This window comes from Plutella xylostella, chromosome 4 (genome assembly GCF_932276165.1).
Source record: "Plutella xylostella chromosome 4, ilPluXylo3.1, whole genome shotgun sequence".
NCBI lineage: Eukaryota > Metazoa > Arthropoda > Insecta > Lepidoptera > Plutellidae > Plutella > Plutella xylostella.
The window spans coordinates 590769-617387 of record NC_063984.1 but is presented as its reverse complement, the minus strand read 5'-3'; the positions used below and the strand labels follow the sequence as shown (position 1 = coordinate 617387).

Genomic DNA, 26619 nt, shown 5'->3' with positions numbered 1-26619 from the left:
ATAATGGGCATTTAATGCTCAGGATGCAACGTAGGTGGGTAAAAGATGAGATTTGTGAAAATTGCGTAAGTAACAAGAACTTCGGAGAATAATGTAAAGTACCTACCTAAGTACCTACTTAATTCGTCAGCCAAAATACTTTCACAGTGCCTACCTAAGTAAGTAGGAAAGTAATCGAAAGTCGAAAGGATAGTATATTACCTTATGGCCTAACGAAGCTTTTTTAGCGAAAGATTCGTTTACGTACCTACCTATTATAAGTCCGGAATCCCAGCTAGACAGCCAGATGCAGGGTCGGCCGGTGCATCTGTCCGCGGTTCCCACAGGATATTTCCTGATCCGAGGAGTTCGGAACATGTTTTTGTGCGATCCCAATCGCTTTATTAAGTGGAGGCGGGGAATCGGATGTGATTGGTGTGTCCGTGATGCTGCTAGTAGTCCTACTCAATCATTGGACTGCAACGTAAGAAGTTCGTATATAATTATATTGGTCACTAACTTTTAAATAGGTACCTAAGTACTTTTCCACTTTCATTTGACAGATACCAAAGAACGTAGGTATGTACTTAGATAATAAATAATATATAAGTTTAGGTATTGATACTTATTTACACTCAATGAGTGTGAGTAGCTTAGTATTATTAGTATTAGTACACCCTACCTAATTATAATAAAACACTAAGTAGAATAGCTAACTATCACCTAATAACACAATTTTTTATGCATAATGTAGTGGTGTTACTAATCGTTTCCTCAATAATATTATTGAAACATTTGGCTAAAACAGGTGTCCCTAATTCCCACACTCTACTCTACACAATAGCTTTTTTTTTTCAACATCGGGTGTGCGGGCGCCGCTTGCCGCCGTTGTAGCATCATTCTTTCTCCATTTATGTAGAGGTAGGTAGACATTTTATCAGTGAACTACTTACCCACGGCAGGTCCCGACTCCCGACATTCTGAGGGACTACTTTCATGTTGGATTTATGAAACAAACTGTAAAAAACACAGCTATATATTTTGGATGAGTAGAACAGCTGGTTTGTATTGAGATTGAGAAACAAAAAACACTTTTACTTATGTTATTTTTTTTTACTTTTACTATTCTACATTTTTGTAACAATATACGAGTAAATATGTCAATTATAATAATTTATTTTATCGTACGAGAAACGTACACTATGTTTCGGATGCTACTACTTGTAGTTTCAGAGAGCTATAATGCCATCATCAGTATGTAATACACAGAGATAAACTCATGATCAGGCACTACGAAACATTGTCCAGCAAACATGACTCTACCACACCCAGCTAATGGGTAAATAATTCTAAAACTACACATCTCTAAGACTTGTCCCTATACAAGTCGTACAGCACAGAACACAGCCGGTATAGCGGGAGCCCCACCACCGTGAAGTAGTCTCCCTCGACGCGCTCCACGAACGTGCCACCGACGCCCTGTATGCCGTAGCCGCCCGCCTTGTCCCTGCGAGAATGAGGTGGTGGAAAATGGTCATAAAGCGTATCTAGATTTAGCACATCTATATAGATACATATGTGAGCCCACCAAGTGGACCAGCATAGTGGAAAATGGTCCAAGATCTTGTGGATATGCACAAAGGTTCCATTCGAGATAGCCAGGTGCAAGTACTTACACCCCCACAGAGAATAGAATGGTCATAAAGCTTTCAACGGTATCATAGCTTTTACTTCTAGCTGGCTGCTGCAAGTTAATATGCTTAGTGTGAGAATTTTCTCATTGTTTAAGCTACTAAGAACAATCTATTCCAAAGGATATTTTAAAAGTGGAAAAATCTTTTAGCCTCCATGCATCACACTCATAGTAGTGAACTGACTTTCCTTTGAATTTGTTATCGTAAAATTAAGAATTCTAGTTTTTTGTGAGATAAGTGCAATGTATGCAAAAATAAATTTAAGAAGTGTGTAACTTACATAGGCTCCCCTGTAGCAATGTAGCCTTTGATCTGTGCTTCATCCAGTTTGCCAAATATTACATTGGTCTTCTCAGTGAATTTGGTAGTTTTGTGTGCTGTCTTCACAACCACCCCAGTGTATACTGTGTGCGTTCTACCAGATAACCTGAAAAATATAAGTTTTTATTATATTGTTTAGGCAATCAGTGAAACACGTACAAAGAAACAAATGCAAAAAAAGTGCTTTACAGTTTTTTTTCAGTATTTTACACAAAAGGATTCCATGAAAAAAGTTTGAGGTATGTTTAAATATAATACATATACAGTATAACTATAATTATATCGAAATTTAATATCATAATAAAATGAAAATAAAATCATTTAGTAACCTTGAAAGCATTTGAAAAGCCTCAGCTTCAGTAGTGGGCTTCCCGAACATCTCCTCGCCCAGTGTGACCATGGTGTCGGCCCCCACCACCACATCGGGCGCCTGGCCCTGCGCCTTGAGCCGCTCTTCCACTTCCAGAACCTTCTGAAGAGCTGTTTCTTCAACAAACTCAGAAAAACTAGCAAAACTCTTTGGATCTAAATTCTCTTCAAAAAGTGAGGGACACAGCACGACTTTTAGACCCTGCAAATAGGTTTTAGTTAATTTTATTACAGCATTCGTGAAGAAAGTGTCTGGCTTAATCTGATGCTGATGAAATAACACTGTAACTTTCTGTATTTTCTTACTATGTTTTCGACCAACTCTTTCCTTCTAGGCGAGCCGCTGGCTAAAACTATTATCTTTTCTTTTAATGTGTGCATTACTGGCTGTAACATTTTGCTTATCTTATATTCAAAATTTTCAGGAACTATGTAAACTTTCTTGGGAAAAAAACACATAACCTAAAAAAAACGTAAACACAAGAAATGAAATGTCAAAAACACATGTTTGTGACATTTCATATTTAGTCAACGGAAGTAGTCTGTGGTCGACAGCGCTCAAGCGCAATGCTGATATTGTGCTATATTATATCCTGACTTACTGAGTACCTAAATATCATACAAATGAGTACTAACCGCTCTTCATAATTTTGCGATATCACCTCATGCCTCTAGCTCTTTGGCTACTCTCACTAAGTTCTTATCAAAATAATAACAGTCTTACGATTTTTGACATGTTGTCTATGGTAGATCGTTATTATTCTGAGCTCTTTGTTTTCCAGAATGTTCTACAGAACTCAGAATAATAATGACCTGCAAATGATGATGGGCACCAATGTATGGAAGTTGGAACCATCACCAATAGAAATGAGTGATACGTCGTTGAAAAGGTATTTTTTTGCAGAATATGAATAACGGAAGTGCTAGTCCTGATTTACTGTCCAATTAGAATAATCGTACCTTGAAAGTTTTTATATTTTATTCCTGTAATTTTAATGTTTTTAGTATTTTTTCACATTAATTTTCATTTTTTATAACAAAATGATCATCATTTAATATAATATTATATCTGTTTATTATCTCAGTAATTAAAACCAGTTGATAGTAATTTCTCCCATTTTAATAATACGTGTTTACGTGTATTACGCCCTAACTGTAATCATGAGAGAGAGTGCAATGCCATAGAAAAAAACTTCCTTCCGACGAATATATTTCAAAATGGACAACTTATACGGATTTCTCGTCATAATATTTTTTGCTCACTTGAAAAGAGCTATCCAACGATGTATGACTCATCTTTATTGGACATAGGTCCCAAAACGCCCATTGTCATTTGCAAACCACAACCATGTAACTTCACCAATGTAAAGAATATAAAGTTTATGGGACTTATTTGTCTTATCTTGATTATAATCTACAATAATAAATACCTATCTTAAAGAAAATTCATAATAATTTTAGGCCGCGTCCACTACGCTAGATGGGAATGGCGGCAGCGGCAGGCCCTGTTTATGACCATAGCAGCGGTACGGGTGGCGGAGTTATTGTATGTAAACCACGCTCACCCCACGCACCACCCGCTGCTGGCGATGGCGTCGCAGACGCGGCCTAATAATATTATGAGGCGTTACATTGTATTTTGTTTTCATCATGAAGTAGTTATTCCGAGGAAGACCTGAAATCCTTAGAATAAACATTTGTAAATTTGATTTTAGGGTTACCATGATAATCTTATTTTTCGATTCATCGATATTATTTGTAAAAATTAGTAGCTACGTTTAAAACAAGATTGGAAGGGTTTCTAGTATTTTTACCACAATCATGGACACACAGTCTGAGTCGGACGTAGATATGATACCTACCTACAATTTTATTTTTTACAATACTGCAAAAAAGTACCTAGTTACGCAAATTTCTGAAGCCATTTCGACCGCTGAGGACTGACGTTTAACAAAATACTGAACTGTGTCATTTCATGTAATTTTCATGATATTGTTATTGTTGAGGACAGAAATGGACTGAGGCGGAAATGAAAAACACCAATTCGATCTACTTCCTCAACGAGAGGGTATATTGTTCACAAATCACACACACATATGGAAATCACAAAGGTTAAAGAAGAATTAAAACTATACACTATTGTCTGTATCACAGTTTAATTCACTTATTTATACGAGTGTCCATGTCACAGTTTAATTCACTTTTCACTTGTCACTTTGTCACTTCCGAGAGAGGGGGCCGGGGAGCGGCAGTGCCGGCTCGACCCGGACCAACGACTTGTGAAGCGGCCGCGGCGAGGGCGCTGGCGGCGGTGGCGGCAGCGGCGTGACGTCAGCGGCGGCGGCGGTGGAGGCAGCGGCGTGACGTCAGCGGCGGCGGCGGTGGAGGCAGCGGCGTGACGTCAGCGGCGGCGGCGGTGGAGGCAGCGGCGTGACGTCATCGGCGGCGGCGGTGGCGGCAGCGACGTGACGTCAGTGGCGGCGGCGGTGGCGGCAGCGACGTGATGTCAGCGGCGGCGGCGGTGGAGGCAGCGGCGGCGGCGGTGGAGGCAGCGGCGTGACGTCAGCGGCGGCGGCGGTGGAGGCAGCGGCGTGACGTCAGCGGCGGCGGCGGTGGAGGCAGCGGCGTGACGTCAGCGGCGGCGGCGGTGGAGGCAGCGGCGTGACGTCAGCGGCGGCGGCGGTGGCGGCAGCGACGTGACGTCGGCGGGTCCCGCGGGAGTCGCGGATTCCGCGGGGTCGCGGGAGTCGCGGGAGTCGCGGATTCCGCGGGAGTCGCGGATTCCGCGGGAGTCGCGGATTCCGCGGGAGTCGCAGATTCCGCGGGGTCGCGGAAGTCCCAGCAGCTGCGACGGGTGTCGCGGTGGAGGGCGCTGCAGCGAGCCGGATGGTTGCCCGGCTTTTCCTTGAGGCGGCTTCAGGTGGCTTCAGGTGGCTTCAGGCTTCTTGAGGCTTCTTCTTGTAGAGGTGTTCCGGTGGCTGCTGAGCTGCGACTGATTTTTCCAGCCAAAATGGCCTCCCTTTATACTTGGCCGAGCGCTTGAGACAATGGGCGCTCGCTATTGTTTCAACGAGCGCCGCGCTCGGCCAATCAGAGCATCGCACGGGTGGGAAAGAGAAAGGAAGTGTGCGTGCGAGGGGGACGGATTCTTCGCTGTCCGCAACAGTCTCCCCCCGGCGTATATGGAATGAGCCTTTCTTAATTGGAGGACGGCGGGGAATTCGCACCTTGGGCGGTTTCTGTATTAAGGACGGCCAGTCGGGTGGCTGGCCGCCGGAAAACTCCTCCCTTCGTCTGCACGCTGGCGCTGCGGACGGCACCATCCGGTCCCGGGAACGTGGCTACCACTCTGCCTCGGGGCCAGGTGTTTCGTGGCAGGGAATGGTCCACTACGATGACCAGGTCTCCCACCTGCAGGTTGCGCTCCGTGGATGGGGAAGAGGAGCGCGGAACCAGTGTAGGCAGGTACTCCTGTACCCAACGGCGCCAGAAAGAGTCGGCGAGCGCTTGCACGCGTCGCCAGGCGCGCAGGTCGGTTGGCTGGCAGGGTCCGGTTGATGGTAGGCCTTCCGATGACCCCAACAGGAAATGGTTGGGGGTCAATGCCTCGGGATCTCTCAGATCGACCGAGACGTGGGTCAGCGGCCGGGAATTGACGCTGTGTTCGGCCTCCGCCAGGAGCGTCTGCAGCAGCTCCTCCCTGGGAAATTGTTGGTGGAGCACAGCCTTGAGGGCGGTCTTGACGGAGCGGACCAGTCGCTCCCAGGCTCCACCCTGGTTCGGGGCGCCCGGGGGAATGAAGCGCCACTCTGTCCGGTGGCGCAGGGCTTCATCTTGGAAGGCCGGCTCCCAGTCGGCGTAGGCGGCCCGCAGCTCGGCGTCGGCACCTCGGAAATTGGTGCCGTTGTCGCTGTATATGGTCTTCGGCCATCCGCGTCGTGCTGCCATCCGGCGCAGGGCCATGATGGCGGAGTCCGCCGAAAGGCTGGCCACCAGTTCAAGATGGACGGCGCGGGTGGTGAGGCAGGTGAAGAGGGCTCCCCACCTCTTCTCGTGTCGTCGGCCGACGGTGACAACCATGGGGCCGAAATAGTCCACCCCACAGTTTGAAAAAGGCCGCGTGAAGGGGTCCAGCCTGGCACGCGGCAGGTCTCCGATTGGTGGGGTTCTGGGCATGGAGCGCGTCACCATGCAGCGGGCGCAGCTCCGGGCGACTCTCTTGACCGTCGGCCTCAGATGTAGGATGTGATATTTCTGTCGCAGGTTGTTCACCACCCGCTCGTTGTTAGCGTGCTGGGCGGCCTCGTGCTCTCGCTGCACGAGGAGGGTGGTGAAAAGGTGACGGCCGTCTAGGACGATGGGCCGCTTGGCGGCAGGGGGTGCGGTTGCCGCGGAGATGCGGCCGTCCAGCCGCAGCACACCATCCTCCAGGATTGGGCTCAGGTGAAACAGGCGGCTCGAGGGGGAAATTGGACTTCCGTGGCGCAGGCACTCTATCTCCGTGGCGAAGCTCTCCGCCTGCACCTGCTGCACCCACAGCCGCTCGGCCCTCTCGATGTGGCGCAGCTCCACTTGCTGGGCCCGCTTGCGACATCGGTCTAGGAATGCGAGCACAACAGCAGTGGCCCGCACCAGAGTCTCGTACCGCGATATGCGGGAAATGTCGGGAAGGTATGGGGAAATGGGAACGGCATGGCTGGCGTAGGTCTCCGCGCTCTCTTCTGATGGTTGAATGGGGGCCGGCCACTCCGAGTCCGGTCCCCGGAGGAAGTCCGGGCCGACGAACCACCGGTTGGTGCTCGTGCCCGGGGAAAAATTGGGGCGGGTCGCGTCGTCGGCGACATTCATCGCCGTGGGTACCCACCTCCAGGCCTCTGCTTCCGTGTACTCGGCGATCTCTCCGAGTCGGTGCGCCACGAAAGGGGAGTAGCGACGGGCGTCCTTTGCTATCCACTGGAGCACCGTCCTGGAGTCGGTCCAGTAGTGGACGGACTCTGGCTTCCAGCGGTGCTCCCTCTGCACCATGTCTGCGAGGCGGGTCCCGATCACCGCCGCTTGTAGCTCCAGCCGTGGGATGCTGAGCGCCTTTATGGGCGCCACCTTTGACTTGGCGGCGGCGAGAGTTACGGCGATGCTGCCATCGGGGTGTTCCACGCGCCAGTACGCGGCAGCGGCGTAAGCCACCTCACTGGCGTCGCAAAAAACGTGCAGCTGCCGGTGACCCTGTGTCGGGTCGTAGCATCTAGTAATCTGTAACGAATCTAGTTCGTCTAGGGCGCGGAGCCACCGCCCGAATGTGGCAGCCTCCTCCTCCGGAAGCGGCTCGTCCCAGTCGAGTCGCATGCGCCACAGATCTTGCAGCAATATCTTAGCTGTTATTGAAAAATGGCTGAGTAGGCCCAGGGGATCGAAGATGGACATAACTGCGCTCAGCGCCTCCCTCTTCGTAGGGGCGCGAGCCTGGGCTCGTACTTCAGTGGGCACCCTGCACATGCTCGTGGAAAACGCGAGTTGGTCCCGGGCTGCGTCCCACAGCAGTCCCAGGATCTTGGAATCGCAGCTACTACCGACAGGCAGCATAGCGGGTTGGCGTGCGTGGAGCTCCTCTGGCACGTCCCTCAGCACCGCAGGGTCGCTGCTACTCCAGCTTCTCAAGCTAAAGCCCGCTTGAGCGTGTACGTGCCTCAACTGGTCCACTACTTCTCTTGCCTCTTCGGGGGAATTAAAACTGTCTACAAAGTCGTCCATGTAGTGACTCTGAGTTACGGCCCGGTGTGCCAACGGGTGGCTGGCCGCAAAGTCTTCTGCATTCCTGTTGCGCACGCTGTGGGCCAGGAACGGGGAACTGGTAGCACCGAAAAGCATTGATGCCATACGGAACTGCCGAGGAGGGCTCGAGCGGTCGCTGCCTCTCCATAGGAACATCTGTGCAGGCTGATCCTCTGGCCGGATTTGAATGCGCAGAAACATTTCTTCTATGTCTGCACATACCGCGATGGGCAGCTCTCTAAATCGGAAAAGTACTCCAGGAAGCGATAGCAAGAGGTCCGGGCCTTCCAAGAGACAATTGTTTAATGAAATCCCTCCGGCGGTAGCGGCGGCGTCGAACACCACACGCAGCTTTCGGGGCTTATTAGGATTGTGCACCGCGAAGTGAGGGAGGTACCACCTGCGGGGATGAGAGGCCTCTGAGCCATCGGCAGGTACGGCGTAACCCTTGGTGAAGAGGTTATCCATTTGCTTTTCATACGCCGACCCGAACACGGGATCCCGGTCGATCTTTCGCTCGATCGCACGCAGTCGACGTAAGGCGGATTGGTAGTTCTCCGGCATGTGCTGTCCCTCCCGACGCCAGGGAAGGCCGACCTCAAAACGTCCGCCAACCCGTCGCACCGACCCCTCGAACAACTCCCGAGCTCTCTTGTGCTCGGGAAGCTCCTTTCGGAAGGCAGCAACTCCCAGAGCGTCCACAGCGAAATGGTGCCTGACCAGCGCCTCCAGGTGGAGGTCGGAACCGCAGGAACTCTCAGAAGTTGTGTGGACGTGCAGCACGGTGTCCTCTCGTGACTGCAGGAAACGGCGGGGCAGAAGACCGTGGACGATCCAGCCGAGGGGGGTAAGGGAGGCGGCTGGTTGGTCTCTGTTGCCGGTGCGGAGGTCATGTGAAACCATCAACGGCCACTGGTCCATCCCTATTAGCAGGCGTGGTGTAGCGTCCTCGTAGGTCAGGTCATCCATGCCTCGGAGGTGGGGAAAATTCAGGGCCTCTTGCGGCACGGATTGCTTCCGCAGCTGTAGCCTGGAAAAAGTACGCGCTTCTATGCGGTACTTTTCGTTGGAAGTACCTTGTACGGAGAAGGTGACGAGGTGGCTCCTGGAGTCACCTTGGGTGGCATTCAGGCCTCGAACACGCAGGGGCTTCTGGGGGCCGGTCGCGCCGATTTCCTCGGCGAGTTCTTCATCGATCAGGGTGATCGTGGAGCCTTCGTCCAGCAGCGCATAAGTGTCCACGCTGCCGGAGGGTCCGGTCAGGGTGACCTTGCACACCTTCAGCAGCACGTTTGGAAGGGAAGAGGAACATGCAGTATTTACTTGCTCGGGCTGCGGAGCTGATGTCGGGGCGACACCAGGGACTTGGTTCTCCGGCGCACGGGAGGTGGCTCCCCCCGTACGGGAGCGGCGTCTATACCTTCTCGACTGTGAGGATGTCGAGTGTGGTGATCGGGGCTCTGGCTGGGCTGACGTCTGGCCAGACGTCTGGGGTGCCAGCGGAGGCGGCGCGGTTGGCGCCCGCGACTTTCCATGCAGGAGTCGGTGGTGGGGAAGGGTGCAGCCATCGAGGTTGCACTGCGGCGCCTTGCATTGGTCTTGAGTGTGTTTCTCACCAAGACATCGGAAACAGAGATTGGACTCCTTCATCCACTCCCATCTCTGGTGGACTTCCATTGCTAGCAGCTTCTTGCATCTAGTCAGTGCGTGGCTGCCACCGCAGCAGCGACAGCGCGGTACCTGTTCTGCAGCGACCGCGATGAAATCCCGGGGCTGCGTCGACTGGTGGTACGGGGCGGGCTGGCGATACTGGACAGGTTGGCGGTAAGGAGCAGGTTGGCGGAAGGGAGCAGGCTGGCGTGCTGGGGTAGGCTGACGCGGTGGAGCAGCCTTGAAGAGTGCCGAGTACGGGTTGTTCACGGACACCGTATTTCTCGCCGTTATCGACGCTTGCTCTTTCAGGAAATCAGCCAACAGGGAAAAGCGCGCTTTACCTTCATGGCGATGAGCGTCGCAGTAGAGGAACCAGGGCCGGGTGAAATCAGGTCCTAGTTTCGATACTACATCCTGCATCATGATAGGGTTTGTCAGGTAGCCGTGGTCGTTGTCTTGCGTTCTCAATGTATGCTCTACACGACACACGGTGGATGCAAAGGAGGAAATGTCCTTAGAAGACGCCTGCGCCTTCAGTGCGCGCAGGGAATGTAGCCGGGTCAGAGCGGTATCTATGAAAAACTCCGGACATCCGTATTCCATCTCTAGGTAAGATAGTACCTCATACGGGTCAGCGTCGTCCTTCAGCAACAGATAGTCGATATTGCGACTCGCCTCCCCCCGTATGCAGCGGCGGAGCTTAGTAATAAGTTCATACCGGGTGAGCCCGTACATCCTTTCTGCGTCGGTGACTGCGGCGCGGAATTGCAGCCATCCAACTCCGGCTCCATCGTTACCAGTGAAAGTGGGGAACTCACCCGGGAAAACTTGCGGGAACGTGGGGTAGGAGGCGTAGCCCATTCTGGGCCCGGCGTCGGCTTGAGTCAGTGGTGGAGCACAGGCGGGGCGGGAACCATAACACTCCTCACGATGTTCACGCACATTCACTGGCACTGGTACATCGTCGCGGCGCACATAGTGGGCACTGGCGTCGCGACGTTCACTGTCATTCACAAGCACTGGGATATTGTCGCGGCGCACATAGTGGGCACTGGCGTCGCGACGTTCACTGTCATTCACAAGCACTGGGATATTGTCGCGGCGCACATAGTGGGCACTGGCGTCGCGACGTTCACTTTCACTCACATGCACAGGAATATTGTCGCGGCGCACATAGTGGGCACTGGCGTCGCGACATTCACTTTCACTCACATGCACAGGAATATTGTCGCGGCGCACATAGTGGGCACTGGCGTCGCGACGTTCACTTTCACTCACATGCACAGGAATATTTTCGCGGCGCACATAGTGGGCACTGGCGTCGCGACGTTCACTTTCACTCACTGTTACATTAACATTCACTGTGTCACTCACTTCAGCGTCGCGACGCGAATAGTTAGCATCACGACGTTCACTAACATTAACTGTTGTCTGGTTCACCCAGTCGTCCAAGGCCTCTGCGGCACAAACACTGTTCGCACCGCGGACACTGCCTTGGCTGCTCAGTTCTTCCATGTCGAGCGCGAGGCGGCGCTGAACTTGCGCTTCTTGCAGCTCGATCTCTTTACGTTCGATCTGAAGCTTAGCTCGCGCCAGCTGGGTGAGCTGCTCATCTGCAGCGATCTGGGCCAGGCGCATGCGTGAGGACACGTCGGAATGGGCGACGGAGGTCCCTCGCGGCCCCGTCTCGCGACCGGCTACCATAGGGCGGTAGAGCGGTGCGTCAGACGGCCCGGCGAGGGGGAATGAAACCGCGGGTGCGGCCGTGGATGGAGTAGCCGTGGAGGATACGGCTGGCAGGAACGATGGCGCGGAAAGCGCCACCGTGGATGGGGCGACAGAGTCCGTGGTGATGGAAGGTGAAGCTGGTGGCTCGTCGAACACCCGAGTTGGAGGGATCGGTCGATCACCGTTCTGCGAGCGTGTCACCACCATTTTTAAACTTCACTGCACTTCACGAAACTTCACTGACACTTCACTGACTCTATCCGGCTCGAAGGACCAAACTGTTGAGGACAGAAATGGACTGAGGCGGAAATGAAAAACACCAATTCGATCTACTTCCTCAACGAGAGGGTATATTGTTCACAAATCACACACACATATGGAAATCACAAAGGTTAAAGAAGAATTAAAACTATACACTATTGTCTGTATCACAGTTTAATTCACTTATTTATACGAGTGTCCATGTCACAGTTTAATTCACTTGTCACTTTGTCACTTCCGAGAGAGGGGGCCGGGGAGCGGCAGTGCCGGCTCGACCCGGACCAACGACTTGTGAAGCGGCCGCGGCGAGGGCGCTGGCGGCGGTGGCGGCAGCGGCGTGACGTCAGCGGCGGCGGCGGTGGAGGCAGCGGCGTGACGTCAGCGGCGGCGGCGGTGGAGGCAGCGGCGTGACGTCAGCGGCGGCGGCGGTGGAGGCAGCGGCGTGACGTCATCGGCGGCGGCGGTGGCGGCAGCGACGTGACGTCAGTGGCGGCGGCGGTGGCGGCAGCGACGTGATGTCAGCGGCGGCGGCGGTGGAGGCAGCGGCGGCGGCGGTGGAGGCAGCGGCGTGACGTCAGCGGCGGCGGCGGTGGAGGCAGCGGCGTGACGTCAGCGGCGGCGGCGGTGGAGGCAGCGGCGTGACGTCAGCGGCGGCGGCGGTGGAGGCAGCGGCGTGACGTCAGCGGCGGCGGCGGTGGCGGCAGCGACGTGACGTCGGCGGGTCCCGCGGGAGTCGCGGATTCCGCGGGGTCGCGGGAGTCGCGGGAGTCGCGGATTCCGCGGGAGTCGCGGATTCCGCGGGAGTCGCGGATTCCGCGGGAGTCGCAGATTCCGCGGGGTCGCGGAAGTCCCAGCAGCTGCGACGGGTGTCGCGGTGGAGGGCGCTGCAGCGAGCCGGATGGTTGCCCGGCTTTTCCTTGAGGCGGCTTCAGGTGGCTTCAGGTGGCTTCAGGCTTCTTGAGGCTTCTTCTTGTAGAGGTGTTCCGGTGGCTGCTGAGCTGCGACTGATTTTTCCAGCCAAAATGGCCTCCCTTTATACTTGGCCGAGCGCTTGAGACAATGGGCGCTCGCTATTGTTTCAACGAGCGCCGCGCTCGGCCAATCAGAGCATCGCACGGGTGGGAAAGAGAAAGGAAGTGTGCGTGCGAGGGGGACGGATTCTTCGCTGTCCGCAACAGTTATTGTCTCTACATTTACTATCGTACCTACGTACCTGCTTTGATTTTATTAAATTCTTTGTTTTAAAAGTCATTATATACGTTTTTTTTAATAATATATAAGAAAGCCATTTAAGTATATACCTACATATTATAAACTATAAAGATAACATTAACAGTAATCGTATCCGTCTGAATCTGAATAATATTCAATCGATTATTTTTTAATCGATTTTTGCATATTTGCATCGACGAGTTTTTTTATTTCATTTTTACTTTTTTTCGCATGGCAATATTAAGTCGTGTCGCGCATTTCGCATAATGGCGTTCTTTTCCGTTTTTTCGTGATAATTCCCGTAGAAGACGATATTAACTGTTATGGCTTATCATAAATAGTGAAATGGAGTATATAAAACATTATGTTCGAAATCTCCTTGGCCTAGGTGGAGAAGAACACACAACAACAAGACCGACTTTCAAACGAGACAGGTTGGTATGACATTTCATGCCATAGTTTTGTTATGGCGGTAAAGCTTTCAATAAACTTGACACGCTACTAAAATCAACAAAACATGTACAAAGTACCATTAAAGTTGGCGAATAAGTTTTGGGAGTGCGTAATATCCATTAGCTATTTAATACCCATGCTGAGAACTTGTAAATTGAATGTTTTCTCTCATCGCCAGGATCGACGATGACCCGTCCCTGCACGAAGGCTCGCCGGCTCTCAAGAGACACAGAACTTTGCCCAAGTCTGCGTTTCCTGACATAATGTCTCTCAATGGTAATACAAAGTACTATCGATGGTAAATAAAACAGTCTAAGTTCAATATTTACAATACTACTTAACCTGTTTCAGATTGGGACAAAGATGAGAGGTCTAGATCAAAGGTGCGGTACGTGCCGATCCAGTTTGAAGGAGGCCCCAGCACGTCCACGCCAAACATAGAATCACAGAAACTAGGAAGTCAAGTTAGATCAGTACCAATCAAACTGGTAGATGTGAGTAGGAATGGCACGGGGACCCCGGCCCGGCGGCCACGGATACATACCCCCGTGCGGCCAGTCATACACGCAGTCATCGATGACGATGATGATGACAATGAAGTAAGTCACCACCAGAATGAAGTGTGAATGCAACTTATAATCAATCATATCTTATAGTTTTTGAATTGTCTCTGATTTCCCGGGATGGATGGACATAATAGTTAATCTATTCTTAATTTCTACTCTTTGACTGTAATATATTTTATTTCAGGTTACTTGGGTTGAAACAAAACCTAGACAAGAACAACAGAAAAAGTCAAATCCTAAAGTTTATATAAATCTTGATGATGAAGATGATGACAATAATGATTGTGGCCAACCTGAGGATGTAATATTTGTCAAAAAGATAACCACACCTCCACCAGTTCAACCTTATAAATTCTTTGTGACTAAAAACCGGGATGTGACTGATTCTACTGAAGATGAAAACAGGTCACCACAGTATTATCGTATCTTAAAAAACAAAAAGTTATATGACCGCAACACTGCCAATGTATCTCCTAAACAATTTAGCAAATTCAAAGCTCCCCCAGGAATTACTAAAGCGCATAAAAGGTCTTTCACGCCTGTGCCGAGATGGATGCAACCCTTAGCCACTTCTAATGCTTCTCAAGCAAGAAATAGATATTTAAGTTTAAATGGAAATGCAAGATCAGCAATATCTGAGGTATTCAATCTTGATGAGAAGCGAAGTTACCAGGAACTCATCAGGAAAGCTGCAAGTTCATTGAAACAAGCTACAGCATCTAAGCCTTTTGAAATAATAAACCTAGCTGAAGAATCTGCCTCCTTTAGATCCACTCAAAGATCTCAGAAGAAAGCCCTAGATGATATTAAATTTGTAGAAAGAGGAGTGAATGCAGAAAAAGCCAGTGAATCAACAAGAGAGTATGACCCTGTGACAGTTGCATCAATCAATTCATCAGATTCTGAGGTAGAAGTAGTGCCGTCGGAGTCATCTACCTCCTCATCTATTAGGATAGACCCAGTGAACTCTTTGAGAGACTCATATAAAGACAAAGCTATCACATCAGAGGATTGGTTAGCAAAACTAGAATCTAAATACAAGAAGAAGCGTCAAGATACCCAGGAGAAACTGAAGGATGCAAGACGAGACAATGATATAATAAGTAAAGTTAACTATGAACAGAAGCTAGCGCATTTAGAATATAAATTAAAGTATGAGTTAAGTATACCGGAGAGCCTGATCGAGGAGGCTCAGCCGGCGGTAGAACTACCAGAATTAACTCCCGAACAGGAGAAGTTAGTGAACAGAGCACTTGGGCCCGGGCCGCCTGGACAATTACTAGTTGAGAAGTTTAATCTGAGAATACACAGGTAATTGACTAATTTTATCCACTGATACTTTGTACACTTATTTAAATATTTGTGCAATAAATAAATGAAATTACAATTCAGTAAGTTGCCTAATCTTTACAGTTGTAATGTTAAAACTTATGCTGCTTATTTTACACCCATCATCTACTTACCTATGATCATCTCCTTCCAGACGCGACCTGCAGACGCTGGCGGGGCTGAACTGGCTGAACGACGAGGTGATCAACTTCTACATGAACCTGCTGATGCAGCGCAGCGAGCAGCGGCCGGACCTGCCCAAGGTCTACGCCACCAACACCTTCTTCTACCCCAAGCTCATGCAGGGCGGCCAGCCGGGGCTAAGGCGGTGGACTAGAAAGGTCAGTGCACACACATGTTTGATTTGATGTTTCTAGTCAAGAGTTATTTAGTTTTACAATACAATACACAATACAATACTCTTTATTTGCACCAAAATAGAACATACAAAAAAAAACTTAAAAATAAAAACAGTACAAAAAGGCGGCCTTATTGCTTATAGCAATCTCTACCAGACCACCTTTGGATGGAAGAGAGTTATAAAAGAAAATAGAAATAGAATTAGAGGTAGCTGAGGTGCAAGAGTCGTTCGTCAAGTCGCGCGCCTTAGAGTCGCGCGCCACGCGAGTTGGCATCTTCTGTTTTTAGGGTTCCGTAGCCAAAATGGCAAAAACGGAACCCTTATAGTTTCGTCATGTCCGTCTGTCCGTCTGTCACAGCCGATTTACTCGGAAACTATAAGTACTACAGTGATGAAATTTGATGGGAATATGTGTTGTATGAACCGCTACAAAAATATGACACTAAATAGTAAAAAAAAGAATTGGGGGTGGGGCCCCCCATACATGTAACTGAGGGATGAAATTTTTTTTTTCGATGTACATACCCGTGTGGGGTATCAATGGAAAGGTCTTTTAAAATGATATAAAGTTTTTTAAAAAACATTTTTCTTAAAGTGAACGGTTTTTGAGATATCAGCTCTCAAAGTCGTAAAAAGTATGTCCCCCCCCCTCTATTTTTATAACTACGGGGTATAAAATTCTAAAAAAAATAGAGGTGATGCATGCTAATTAACTCTTTCAACGATTTTTGGTTTGATCAAAGTATCTGTTATAGTTTTTGAGATAGGTTGATTTAACTGTAATTTTGCTGCTACGGAACCCTTTGTGCGCGAGCCCGACTCGCACTTGGCCGGTTTTTATTTTATATCGTCAACTCGCGAGCCCATGTAAAGTACGGTCAGATGCAAACCAATTGAAACTAAAAAATATTGTCTCTCTGGCTGATTAGCATAAGAAGGTACCGACGAGACAGTCGCCATTAAATAAGATGCTTTGATTTCGGGATAAATATACATAAAGCCTATGTTGGAAGTGCGGAATAAGGCAAAAGGGGATGTGACCTGATGTGACCCCCACGCATGATATCCAAGTTTGCTATCTCTCTCATCCCGTGTGCAAATTTTACCTGTCATAGATATGTCCTTATATGCCGTAATATAAACACAGTGTTACGTTTTCGTTGTGTTACCGTTAAATAAACATAAAATAAAAATAAAATAAAACATTTAAAACAAATTTCGTTTATTTCATTGGTCAAAGAGACAGACCTAACTGTAACAATTACTTCCAGGAAGTTCATCGCAAGCAGGTCCATTTAGTAATAAAACTGCACATGAAATCATAACATCCCAGCAAGGAAAGTCGGTACTGCTTCGTGCAGGTTATAAATATAACAAAGACGGAACAAATAAAAATGGTTCCTGTGTTTGGAGGTGTTCGAAGAGAACAGTTTGCCAAGCGAGATTAATTACTGATTTTATTTTAAAGTAAAGTCCTATAAAATACCCTATACATTTTAAGTAGTTACCTTAAGCATAATAAATTATTACTTTTGTCGCTGACTCTACATATTTTCACAGTCGAGCCAGTTGACGACGAAAAAAGTAGGTAAATACGCGAGGGGCAACTCGCGCGTGGCGCGCGAGTCTAAGGCGCGCGACTTGACGAATGACTCAGGTGCAAGTGCTTAAACACTACATACACTAAATAAATAAATACAGCAAGAAAATAAATAAATAAATACATAATATATATTATTATACCTATACTTACATACAATAATACATAATGATATACAGCAATAATATATCCAACTAAGGCAGTGAATTTAGGTAGTGCCTCTTAACCCTTTCTTTGAAGGAAGCTGCAGAAGGTGCACGTCTTATGTCCTCAGGAAGAGCATTCCAGAGCAGTACAGCTGTCACTGTGAAGGAATCGCCGTAAAAATCGGTTTTGTGCGGTGGAACTTCCAGTCGCAAGTTCTGTGCAGACCGAAGTGTGCGGTCATGCGAACAGTGCCGGAACTTAAAACGCTCTTTTAGGTAGGAAGGAGATGCTGGGTTAAACAGTAAAGTGTTGTAAAGTAGTGATAGTATATGGGTATTCCGTCGAAGGCGAATAGGAAGCCACTTGAGTTTAGTGCGAAAATCGGAGATATGGTCATATTTACGTAAACCAAATATAAACCGTATGCAGAAGTTTTGAAGTCTCTCAAGCTTGTTAAGTTGCTCCTGGGTGAGATCGAGATAGCTGGCGTCGGCGTAGTCAAGAATCGGTAATAATAGAGATTGCGAAAGCGCAATCTTAGTGGAAGTTGGAAGGAAATTACGCAATCTCCTAAGCGAAGCAGCAGAGCCAAACACTTTTCGGTTTTTTTACGAGGGTTTTACATATTTATAAGCTTTTTTGGTTTCCTACATTGCTGCATTGCCTATGTGGCTCCAATATTAATAAACCGATTTGAATGGTTATTGTTGACAGAACACACGACACCACATTTTAAAATTCATACTTCTCTCCAATATCTGTAGTTAAACCTTCAAGCCATAGACTCGCTTCTTCGAGACAATCTCCATAACTACCACAACTAACCAACCTTCCCAATCCACATTCCAGATAGACATATTCGCGCACGACCTGATGGTGATCCCGGTGCACCTCGGCGTGCACTGGTGCCTCTCCCTCATCGACTTCCGCGCCAAGCGCGTCGCGTACCTGGACAGCATGGGCGGCCGCAACCAGGCCTGTCTGGACGCGCTGCTGAAGTACTTGCATGATGAACACCAGGACAAGAAGGGGCAGCCGTTCGACAGCCAGGGCTGGAAGACTGAGTGCTTGAGCAAGGTGCGTATTTGGTGGTGGTTTAGCTGAGCGAATAGTGTAAGTTGTGAAGGTTTTTAAAAGAGGCTGGTGTCCAGCATTGGAAAATGGCACATCATCATGTGGGTTTTAGCGCCAATACTAAAATGGCTGTGAGTTGTTTTTTATATTTATACTATTATCTTTTCGACTGTTTCTTATGACCAACCACGAAGAAGTGTACATTTAGTGATCACTATTTTACTCCTAAATACCTTCCCGCAGTAACACTGACCTCCTCTCTTCCAGAACATTCCTCAACAAATGAACGGCAGCGACTGCGGCATGTTCTCGTGCACGTTCGCGGAGTTCTCCGCTCGCGACGCGCCCTACACGTTCTCGCAGCAGCACATGCCGTACCTGCGCCGGAAGGCGGCGCTCGAGATCCTGCAGGGCAAGCTGCTGCTGTAGGCACGCTAGCTACCAGCCGGGTAGGCAGCACCGGAGGGCTCCAGACTGACTAAAGAACTTGTGATGTGATTCTACGTAGATGATATTAGTGGTTGGACTGTGCGGTTGAGATGGATTGGTTAAAGCTGCTAATGTTTTTCGCAATGCTACAGTCTTAACTGATGTTGTAAAATTCATCAATGGCAATAGTTATATGCAAACATGTGGAACACTCAGGCCTTGGATAAGCAGTTACTTCATGTGTATGGCACAAATTCAAGTAGTAAGAAGGATCTTTCAATCAATTTATAGTTTACATGAAAGGTGTAGCACACGATCCCAGTGTAAAGTGATGGCTGTGGTATATGGCAACTCTGTCTCTGTCCAACAACGCCGCGATGAGGTCAAATAATAATACTTATTGACTTTAGTTTTTATTGATTCCATTGCAACTTGAAATGTTGATACATGAAGTGTGTAACGGCAGAATCTATAACATCCATTATTATTAGTATTTATTATGTAAATAATTTTGCTACACATTTAGATTAACAAATTTCATTGCTTGAATGGTATGGGATCGCTTATGTTTTTCTCATATTCTTCCAAATTTTTTGTTAGTATGTGTGTGATGGAGTTCAGAAACTCCCATATTGTCGCCGAAGAAATATTATGAATCATTAACGTATTGGCAGAGCCATGATAGAACGATCCATTTTATGCACTTCCATAACTTATATTCATAACTCATACGAAACACAATCTCTTGATGAATGATTTGACGTTGTGCAGAGCAAAGAATATTAAATTCACTATATTTTTTTTTAAACTTATTCATTTTGTGTGTTTACAAATACGTAGGAAATCTATTTCGTAATTTAGCTTTGTATATGTATGTTTCTATGTGTCATTGGTAATGACCTTCATCTTAAAATTGTATATTTTGAACTGTAATAGCTATCGTTGGGGGTACCCAAGAGTTTAGCTTCCCTAAATAGGAAGTTCTCTCATGTTTTTTAGTATCTTATAAGTAATTTCGTCAGCGCGGATCGGATATTCTTTCCTCTGCGTACCAATGACAATCTGACTATCCTAATAAACAATAGGCTAAACATGTTATAATTTGTATAGATATTAATTTAAGTAACAGTAAGTTATACATATAATTTTCTTATTTAACATTGTCTTGTTTTCAATCCGAATAAGAAAATCTTTAGTTTATAAAATACATTTTCTATGCGGTATAAAATAAATAAAAAATATCAAGACATTTCCGATTTTCCTTTCTACCCTGTGTTGTTGTTCTATAATCCTTTTGTCACCTCTCTATATTCGCTGCATTAAAAACTTCCGACATTAATCAACAGATGGCGCAACGCGACTATCCAGAAAAATACTGCACCTACTAAAAACATTACTTAGGTAAAAGAATCTATGACAGTATTTTCAAATTAAAGTTTTGTAATGATAAATTTAAAATAATATATCGGTAACATTCATCGTGGTTTACGATTTCATTCATAAAGTTAGAGAAAGTATTGATTGAAGAAACGTTCTTGTAGTACATTTTGCTATGTATAGTGTGACGTAGCGATCACGCCACTTTTCAAAGGCTGATTCTAGCTTTCTGATTGGTCGAAATGATTAAACCCCTCCCCTTTAGTACATTCAACACGTTTAGAGCTGAGCACAATTCTGATTATGAACTTTCGACTAAGCTTTTTTGAGATATTTTTTGCATCTATATTATTAATATTCTGTATATCTTAACACTTATAATTATTTATTTGTTTTATGACAGAGTGGCATTATGATGCTTTAATAATGTAGTAGAATTAAACCCTGTATAGAACAAAATAAAATAATGCATACATTATTATTATGAACTGTAATCGTTTTGTGATTCAATAAAATCACTTCACTTTAATCTGATTTAATATTTAGTTTTTACTAAACAAAATTTTCAGTGAGAAACTACTATGAAAACCCATAAAATATAGAACTACCATGTTACATACTAAAAAGCAACGAGCTTAATGCGAGCTGCCAAATTCTAACCCCCTTATTCATAGAAAAGTTACAATACGTTTTAACTAATAAACTGTTTTGTCCCTCTCTGTCAAAGAACAAATTGTTATTTGTCGGAGAGGGACAAAACAGTTTATTAGTTAAAACGTTCTGTAACTTCTCTATGAATAAGGGGGTAATAATTTACACGTAAGTATACATCAGTTAATAAGCTTATAATCGAGTCAGATTGACTCACCATTGCTGCATTGTACGGAGTATTTTGGACACGTCAGATTATCCAAATTCTTGTCCCATCCCTATTACTTAATAATGTTCGGTTTTGTGTGACGTTACGTTTTCTTGTGTTTACTTCGATTTTATTTAAAATTCAGTGACAATTTATTAGTGAATCACATCAAGAGGCTGTAATTAATCACATTGGGTGAGTAACATCTAACTAGATACTTGATTGCGAAAGTAATTTAAGTAATATAAATCCATCACATTTTACCTAACCTATAATCGTATTGCTTTGATTATGTTTAATTTCATGTTGTTATATTATGTTTCTGCGGCAATCAATATGTCTTTTCCGATATATTAAATATACCTTTACGGTTTAGTCCAACCACCTGATACACGCTAATAAAGCGATAGGCAACATTTATGACTTTGCGATTATACCGAAAGTCCGTTTACCCTCAAAATTATTTATTACTTATCTAGTTAAGAGCCCGTTCTTCTTATCACAGTGATAGTGACAATTTTGTGATCTTATCAGTGAGTCTGAAAGTTAACTGAGCTATGCAGCATCCACATCCTCCACAGACCACTCTCAAATTAACAAATACTTACCTACATTAGCTGTAAAAGTAAGATTGAGATAGATCTTGTTTTAAGAGTATACTCCAGGTAGACTTGTTCAATCGTATCATACCACTAACCTCAATTATTGGTAAAGAAGTATTTTTAAATGAGTACCTAGCTATGATGTGTTCCCAATCAGCAGGTTCTCGCGATGGCACCTAATCTCCGAGGTAGCCGATGCACCACATTGACTCTCTCGTGAGCATTTAACTATCCATATTAGCAATTTCTTGGCTACTTATAATTAAACTTTCAATAGTTGTATATTGAAATAGTTGTATACAGTATTGCAGTAAATGATTATCAGACTTAAAATTATGAATATCTTTGAGTGCTCATTAGCTGTAGCTTAGATATGGATATGGTTTTGTATTATGATCTAGCTAGAAATGAAAAATAATAATAATAATAGTGTAGTTGTACTCTTACTACTCATGCACTGCAACTACTATGTACTTAGACAATGATAGTTGTTGAGGTAGAATAAAATATTATGAACAAAACAATAACAAATGTCATTGATTATCTTCCTGAGCCTTCCAACATGAAGTGTTGATAATGATGATGATGATGATATTTATAAAAATAATAAACTATAATATTAATAACAATGATTACTACAAAATTTCCATTTACAATGCTAGTTACATCCCTTTTTATGTGATAGTAATAAATAAACAATAGGTACAAGAGTAAAATTAAAACACATAAAATTACAGTAACATATCACATGGCATGCTAGTATTGTTAGGTAAACCAATTATGTAATCAGATTTATTTGTATAATGTTGTGTGACACACTTCTTGGATAGACTTTGCTTGAGAGTGTGGGTTATAAGGTTACAGGGCTAAAGTGCAATGACTAATGTTGCTAGGAGGCTGCATTATCGGTCATTTGTTCCTGTTTTAGTCATTAGTCAGATACCTATGGTATTTAGGAGAATGTGCAAATGTAACTTTTTTATCTTTGACTTATGCACTATGAATGGAATTTTTTGAATGCAATATTAGAGCATCCATAGTATTCTTATACATATAGGTTGTTCTTTTAAAAAGACTGTCTACATTTAAGAGCTTATCCCTACATTATTTCCTGTCATCATCATTGGGGTGCTTGTGATGATAGTGGAAGGTAATATGCCTTAAGTATCCATTATTATATTTTTTTCTGTATTTATACGTGACTAATTTAGTTGCTTTCAGGTGCATCTGACATACCTACATATACATACATAGGTTATAGCAGTTTCAGTGCTCGCGGCATTCGTGGAGGCAGTTTAAGTTGCAAGTTATTTGCATTTTGTAGAGATCCCTATCTGTGCTCAGAGTTGTTTTAAAATACTCGTGTTGCCCGCTACCGGTGCCTCCAGACCAATGAGGTGTGACTTTTGCCTGTGCTTGTTTCATAAATAAGTGATAGTTCTGTTCTGAAACCTGAAGAAGATGAATGCACATCATCTACGATCAATAGATAGTACTTAAGTAGTTACTTACCTAACGTCTGCGACCTACTTAGCCCACTGAAACTAGTTAGCCCTTTCATGAGGTTGTCAATCTAACAATATTAATTAAACTCTCGTAACTCGTGGCGACGACCAAGTTTTGCGCCCGTTCGGAAGACTTGTCGCGGCCCTGCGCGTAACAGAATTATCAGCATACGAATTAATTTAACTTCACCTAGAATATTTTATTTATTTATTTATTATAATAACAATAATGCTTAACAGCTACGGCCAACACGCGATTATTGCTAGGTAGTACAAAAATATATAAGTACTTACAAAAATTATATACAAAATAGAATTTAGCATTCACAACAAATACAATTAAAATTACACAAAATCAAACGATTTAGCTTAGAATGTCTTCAACTGTTAATGAGTTTACGACGGAGACTTTGTCATTAACTATAAAAATATTAAAATTTTTGGTAATCAAAGCACGCAGCTTTGATTGGGCCTCCTGAAAAACCCGTATGAAAATAGCTTATAACTGGTTTATACTTTTAAGTTTTAACCGTGTTTAATCTTCCAATGATAAGGTACATAGGTACATTAGTACATCATTGAAATCTTCAAGGTTCAGTGACTGAAACGTCGTTATTCCACTATTGAAATATCATCTTTGGTACTCAAATCATAAGGTAAATCTCAGTAAATGCGCGTATATTAAATTGTATGTAACAAACTACGTCATACATCGTACGATCATGTGAGCAATAGCCCATTTACCTTTGCAAGAAAGAATATGTCGTGCAGAGCTGAAGAGAGGAGAAAATATGCGCTGTGATTGGCTCCTTATCTCGCGAGCATAGACTAAACAACTTTTTATCAACTTTTTAAAGTGTAGAACATTATTATTTATCTTAAATGTGTACTTATTTTCTTCGCGTTGTTTACGGTAAAGCCGTGTGAGTTTTATTGGACTTTGCGCACTGGTTCAACGCTTCCGGCCTTCTAACAAGGGTCTAATCTGATTGTGCCTTCATTTTATTGGACACACATAATATGGTAATACGTTAATATCCTTTATTACTTAACACTTATTGGACGATTAATGAGATGTTGTCACATATGAAGCCTTCGGAAGTCCTAAATATACTTGAGTTCTTACCCCAGTTTCAGTTACATTCAGTATACAGTCTGGACTAATCTTAGCGATAAAAAAAAGATTTCGATCTGTATAATAATTTGCTATAAAGACAGTATTTATTGATATTTCTGATTATCTTAAATCATGTGATCCTTAAACGTAAGCTATTGAGCACTTAAAGGGCCTTGCGTTTAAGTCCAGAGTTCAGTGCTACTATTTTTGTTCTTAATTTTTCAATGCCATGATAAAGTGATTGAGCTCTTTGTGTATACTCATACGTACAATAAATAAACATCCCAGTAATTTTTTGTTGTGTTTGTTTATTTTTGTTTCGTTGAACTGTTAGGATAGGGTAGAGCACAGAATAACTAGAAATATCTGGTACATCTACTGAGGTGTAAAAAAACTCCTGATACTAAACACTGATTTGATGATAGAATCATAATTTCATAACCGTTAGGTTAAGGGCCTTTACACAATTACACATACAGGCTATACACATGTACATTATGTACTAAGTACCTATTGCATAAACATATTTCTTACACAGATACACGAGTGCGGGTCAATAAATTGCTTGAAATCGAGACCCCAGTCTATAACCCAATCCGCACATCCTGACCATCTCGTCTTTATGTTCACACTGTGCGATTCTAAGCTTTTATCTCATGCAAATAGGGGTCACCGCACACTTAGTGGGTGGTGAGACTCCTTGTTTTAGCTGTAAGGACTCCCACACACGTGCGACGACGAGGGAACGTGCGACACGGACAGGCCCCGTGACAGGGCGACCATGAATCATTGCTCGAATTAAAGAAACAAATACTTTGTTTGTTGTTATCTCGGTCCGAAGTCCGTCTACAACTCACAACATCTTCAGCAAGCGACACAATTAATTACCGGGTGTAGCAATTGAGGATTATCCTTGACTTTTGGAACACTTTTGTTTACTACCAAACTTGTACGCATTTTAATTAGGTAAACATAGGAGTAGATTTGCTCCCCGTCCGACCTGTGTGTTTGGACTTCCTAGTCACAGTAGTCGGGGGCGGCGGGCCACCGGAACACTCGCCTGATGGGATAATGGCTGATCGAGGGGCAAAGTCCAGCGTCAAGCGGGAACAGCCCAGCTGATGAGGACGATATCGCAATCACGTAGCTATGCCACAGGTTGCTTTGACACCTCAGTTTTGTTATAAAAACTAACTAAAATAAGAGAAGAATATAATTTACGCCATTTTAACTGCCTCTCTGCCTCCATATTTAATCACCGCTTACTTACAAAGGTTACGATTGCTAATAATAATAGTAAAAAAGAAATATCTGATAGCGCTTTCAGCAATTAAACCGATGGACAACCCTTCTTGTTGTGAGGCAATTAGCTAATCCCTTTGTGACGAAACCCCGCAGCAGTATCAATCATTCTTACGTCTTATCAGTAGGTACCGAGGACAGCAGAGTAATCCTCTCATTTATAACGAATTTCTACGATTTCTGTTTGATCATCGGCTGGCAACAGTCATCTGTTGCTGTTTGTGCCGTAATGACAATAATAATATTATTATTAGGGAATGAATCAAACACGAAAGTCTCCTTTTTGTTCGCCGTTGTCGATAAAAACCGCTTGTTAACAAACAGACGTAGTGGATGCTAAAAACCAGCCTTAGTGCCAATTTCACCATTCTCGGTTATCTAACCGACAGGGATTGATTTATAAATTAAATGTCATCTCCATATAAAATTCATGACAGATGTGTCAAAAGTTAACCACTACTCCCTGGTTATGCTCTAACAGAGGATGGTGAAATTGGCACTTAGCATTTTTGTCTGTACGCCGGTAAATGAACATTGCCGATAATACCTAAAGGAAAATTCTAAATTTCTCCAGAGATTAAAGAATAGTTATTGTATTAATTGCTGATGGCGTGTCGATACCGATATCACACATCCTTGTTCTGTATAAAAATATAATCTCGGCGATTGTTTGAACAAGATTTGAACATTATACCTTCATACTTATCAAGATTAAGTACGAAGAAAATGATACCTACTTATTTTCACTTGATTATTGATATGGTTGGGTTTGTAGATGAACTAGATAAGAACCTGCAAAATGTATTGAACCTTGAATCTCTGCGTATTGAGTAGGTATGAGTTATTCTTGGAACGGACGGATGCTATAAAATTTATTATTTTGTACATAAAAACCTTTAACCTTAGGACGAC

At 44.9% G+C, this 26619-nt stretch overlaps 4 protein-coding genes across 5 annotated transcripts in view; 2 read left to right on the top strand and 2 right to left on the bottom strand.

Moving 5' to 3' along the window:
* Positions 1-1082: 1082 nt before the first annotated feature.
* On the bottom strand, positions 1083-2812 carry LOC105384782 (dTTP/UTP pyrophosphatase). The gene is made up of 4 exons (XM_011555061.3): positions 2670-2812; positions 2324-2565; positions 1954-2100; positions 1083-1486 (listed from the first exon to the last, which is right to left on the bottom strand). The coding sequence occupies exons 1-4, from the start codon at positions 2757-2759 to the stop codon at positions 1345-1347; spliced, it is 621 nt and encodes a 206-aa protein (XP_011553363.3). The 5' UTR covers positions 2760-2812; the 3' UTR covers positions 1083-1344.
* Positions 2813-5561: 2749 nt separating this feature from the next.
* On the bottom strand, positions 5562-11720 carry LOC125489920. Its single transcript, XM_048627522.1, has one exon. The coding sequence runs from the start codon at positions 11718-11720 to the stop codon at positions 5562-5564; it is 6159 nt and encodes a 2052-aa protein (XP_048483479.1).
* A 1504-nt stretch (positions 11721-13224) lies between these two features.
* On the top strand, positions 13225-20194 carry LOC105384781 (sentrin-specific protease 1). Its single transcript, XM_011555060.3, has 7 exons — positions 13225-13420; positions 13618-13715; positions 13791-14038; positions 14190-15316; positions 15489-15675; positions 18292-18519; positions 18784-20194. Exons 1-7 carry the CDS (start codon positions 13332-13334, stop codon positions 18943-18945), a joined length of 2139 nt encoding a protein of 712 aa, XP_011553362.3. The 5' UTR covers positions 13225-13331; the 3' UTR covers positions 18946-20194.
* Positions 20195-21238: 1044 nt separating this feature from the next.
* LOC105384797 (long-chain-fatty-acid--CoA ligase 4) overlaps positions 21239-26619 on the top strand; it is a 34400-nt gene continuing 29019 nt past the window's right edge. Inside the window, exon 1 of one of the 2 annotated variants that reach the window (XM_048631464.1) lies at positions 21239-21376. Coding sequence is in view for 1 of the 2 variants with exons in the window: in XM_048631460.1 (XP_048487417.1) it covers positions 21953-21999 (47 nt within the window). In the remaining variant the exon portion in view is untranslated. Of the gene's footprint in view, positions 21377-21937; positions 22000-26619 lie in introns of those variants that run through there. The other variant, XM_048631460.1, reaches the window with a different exon arrangement.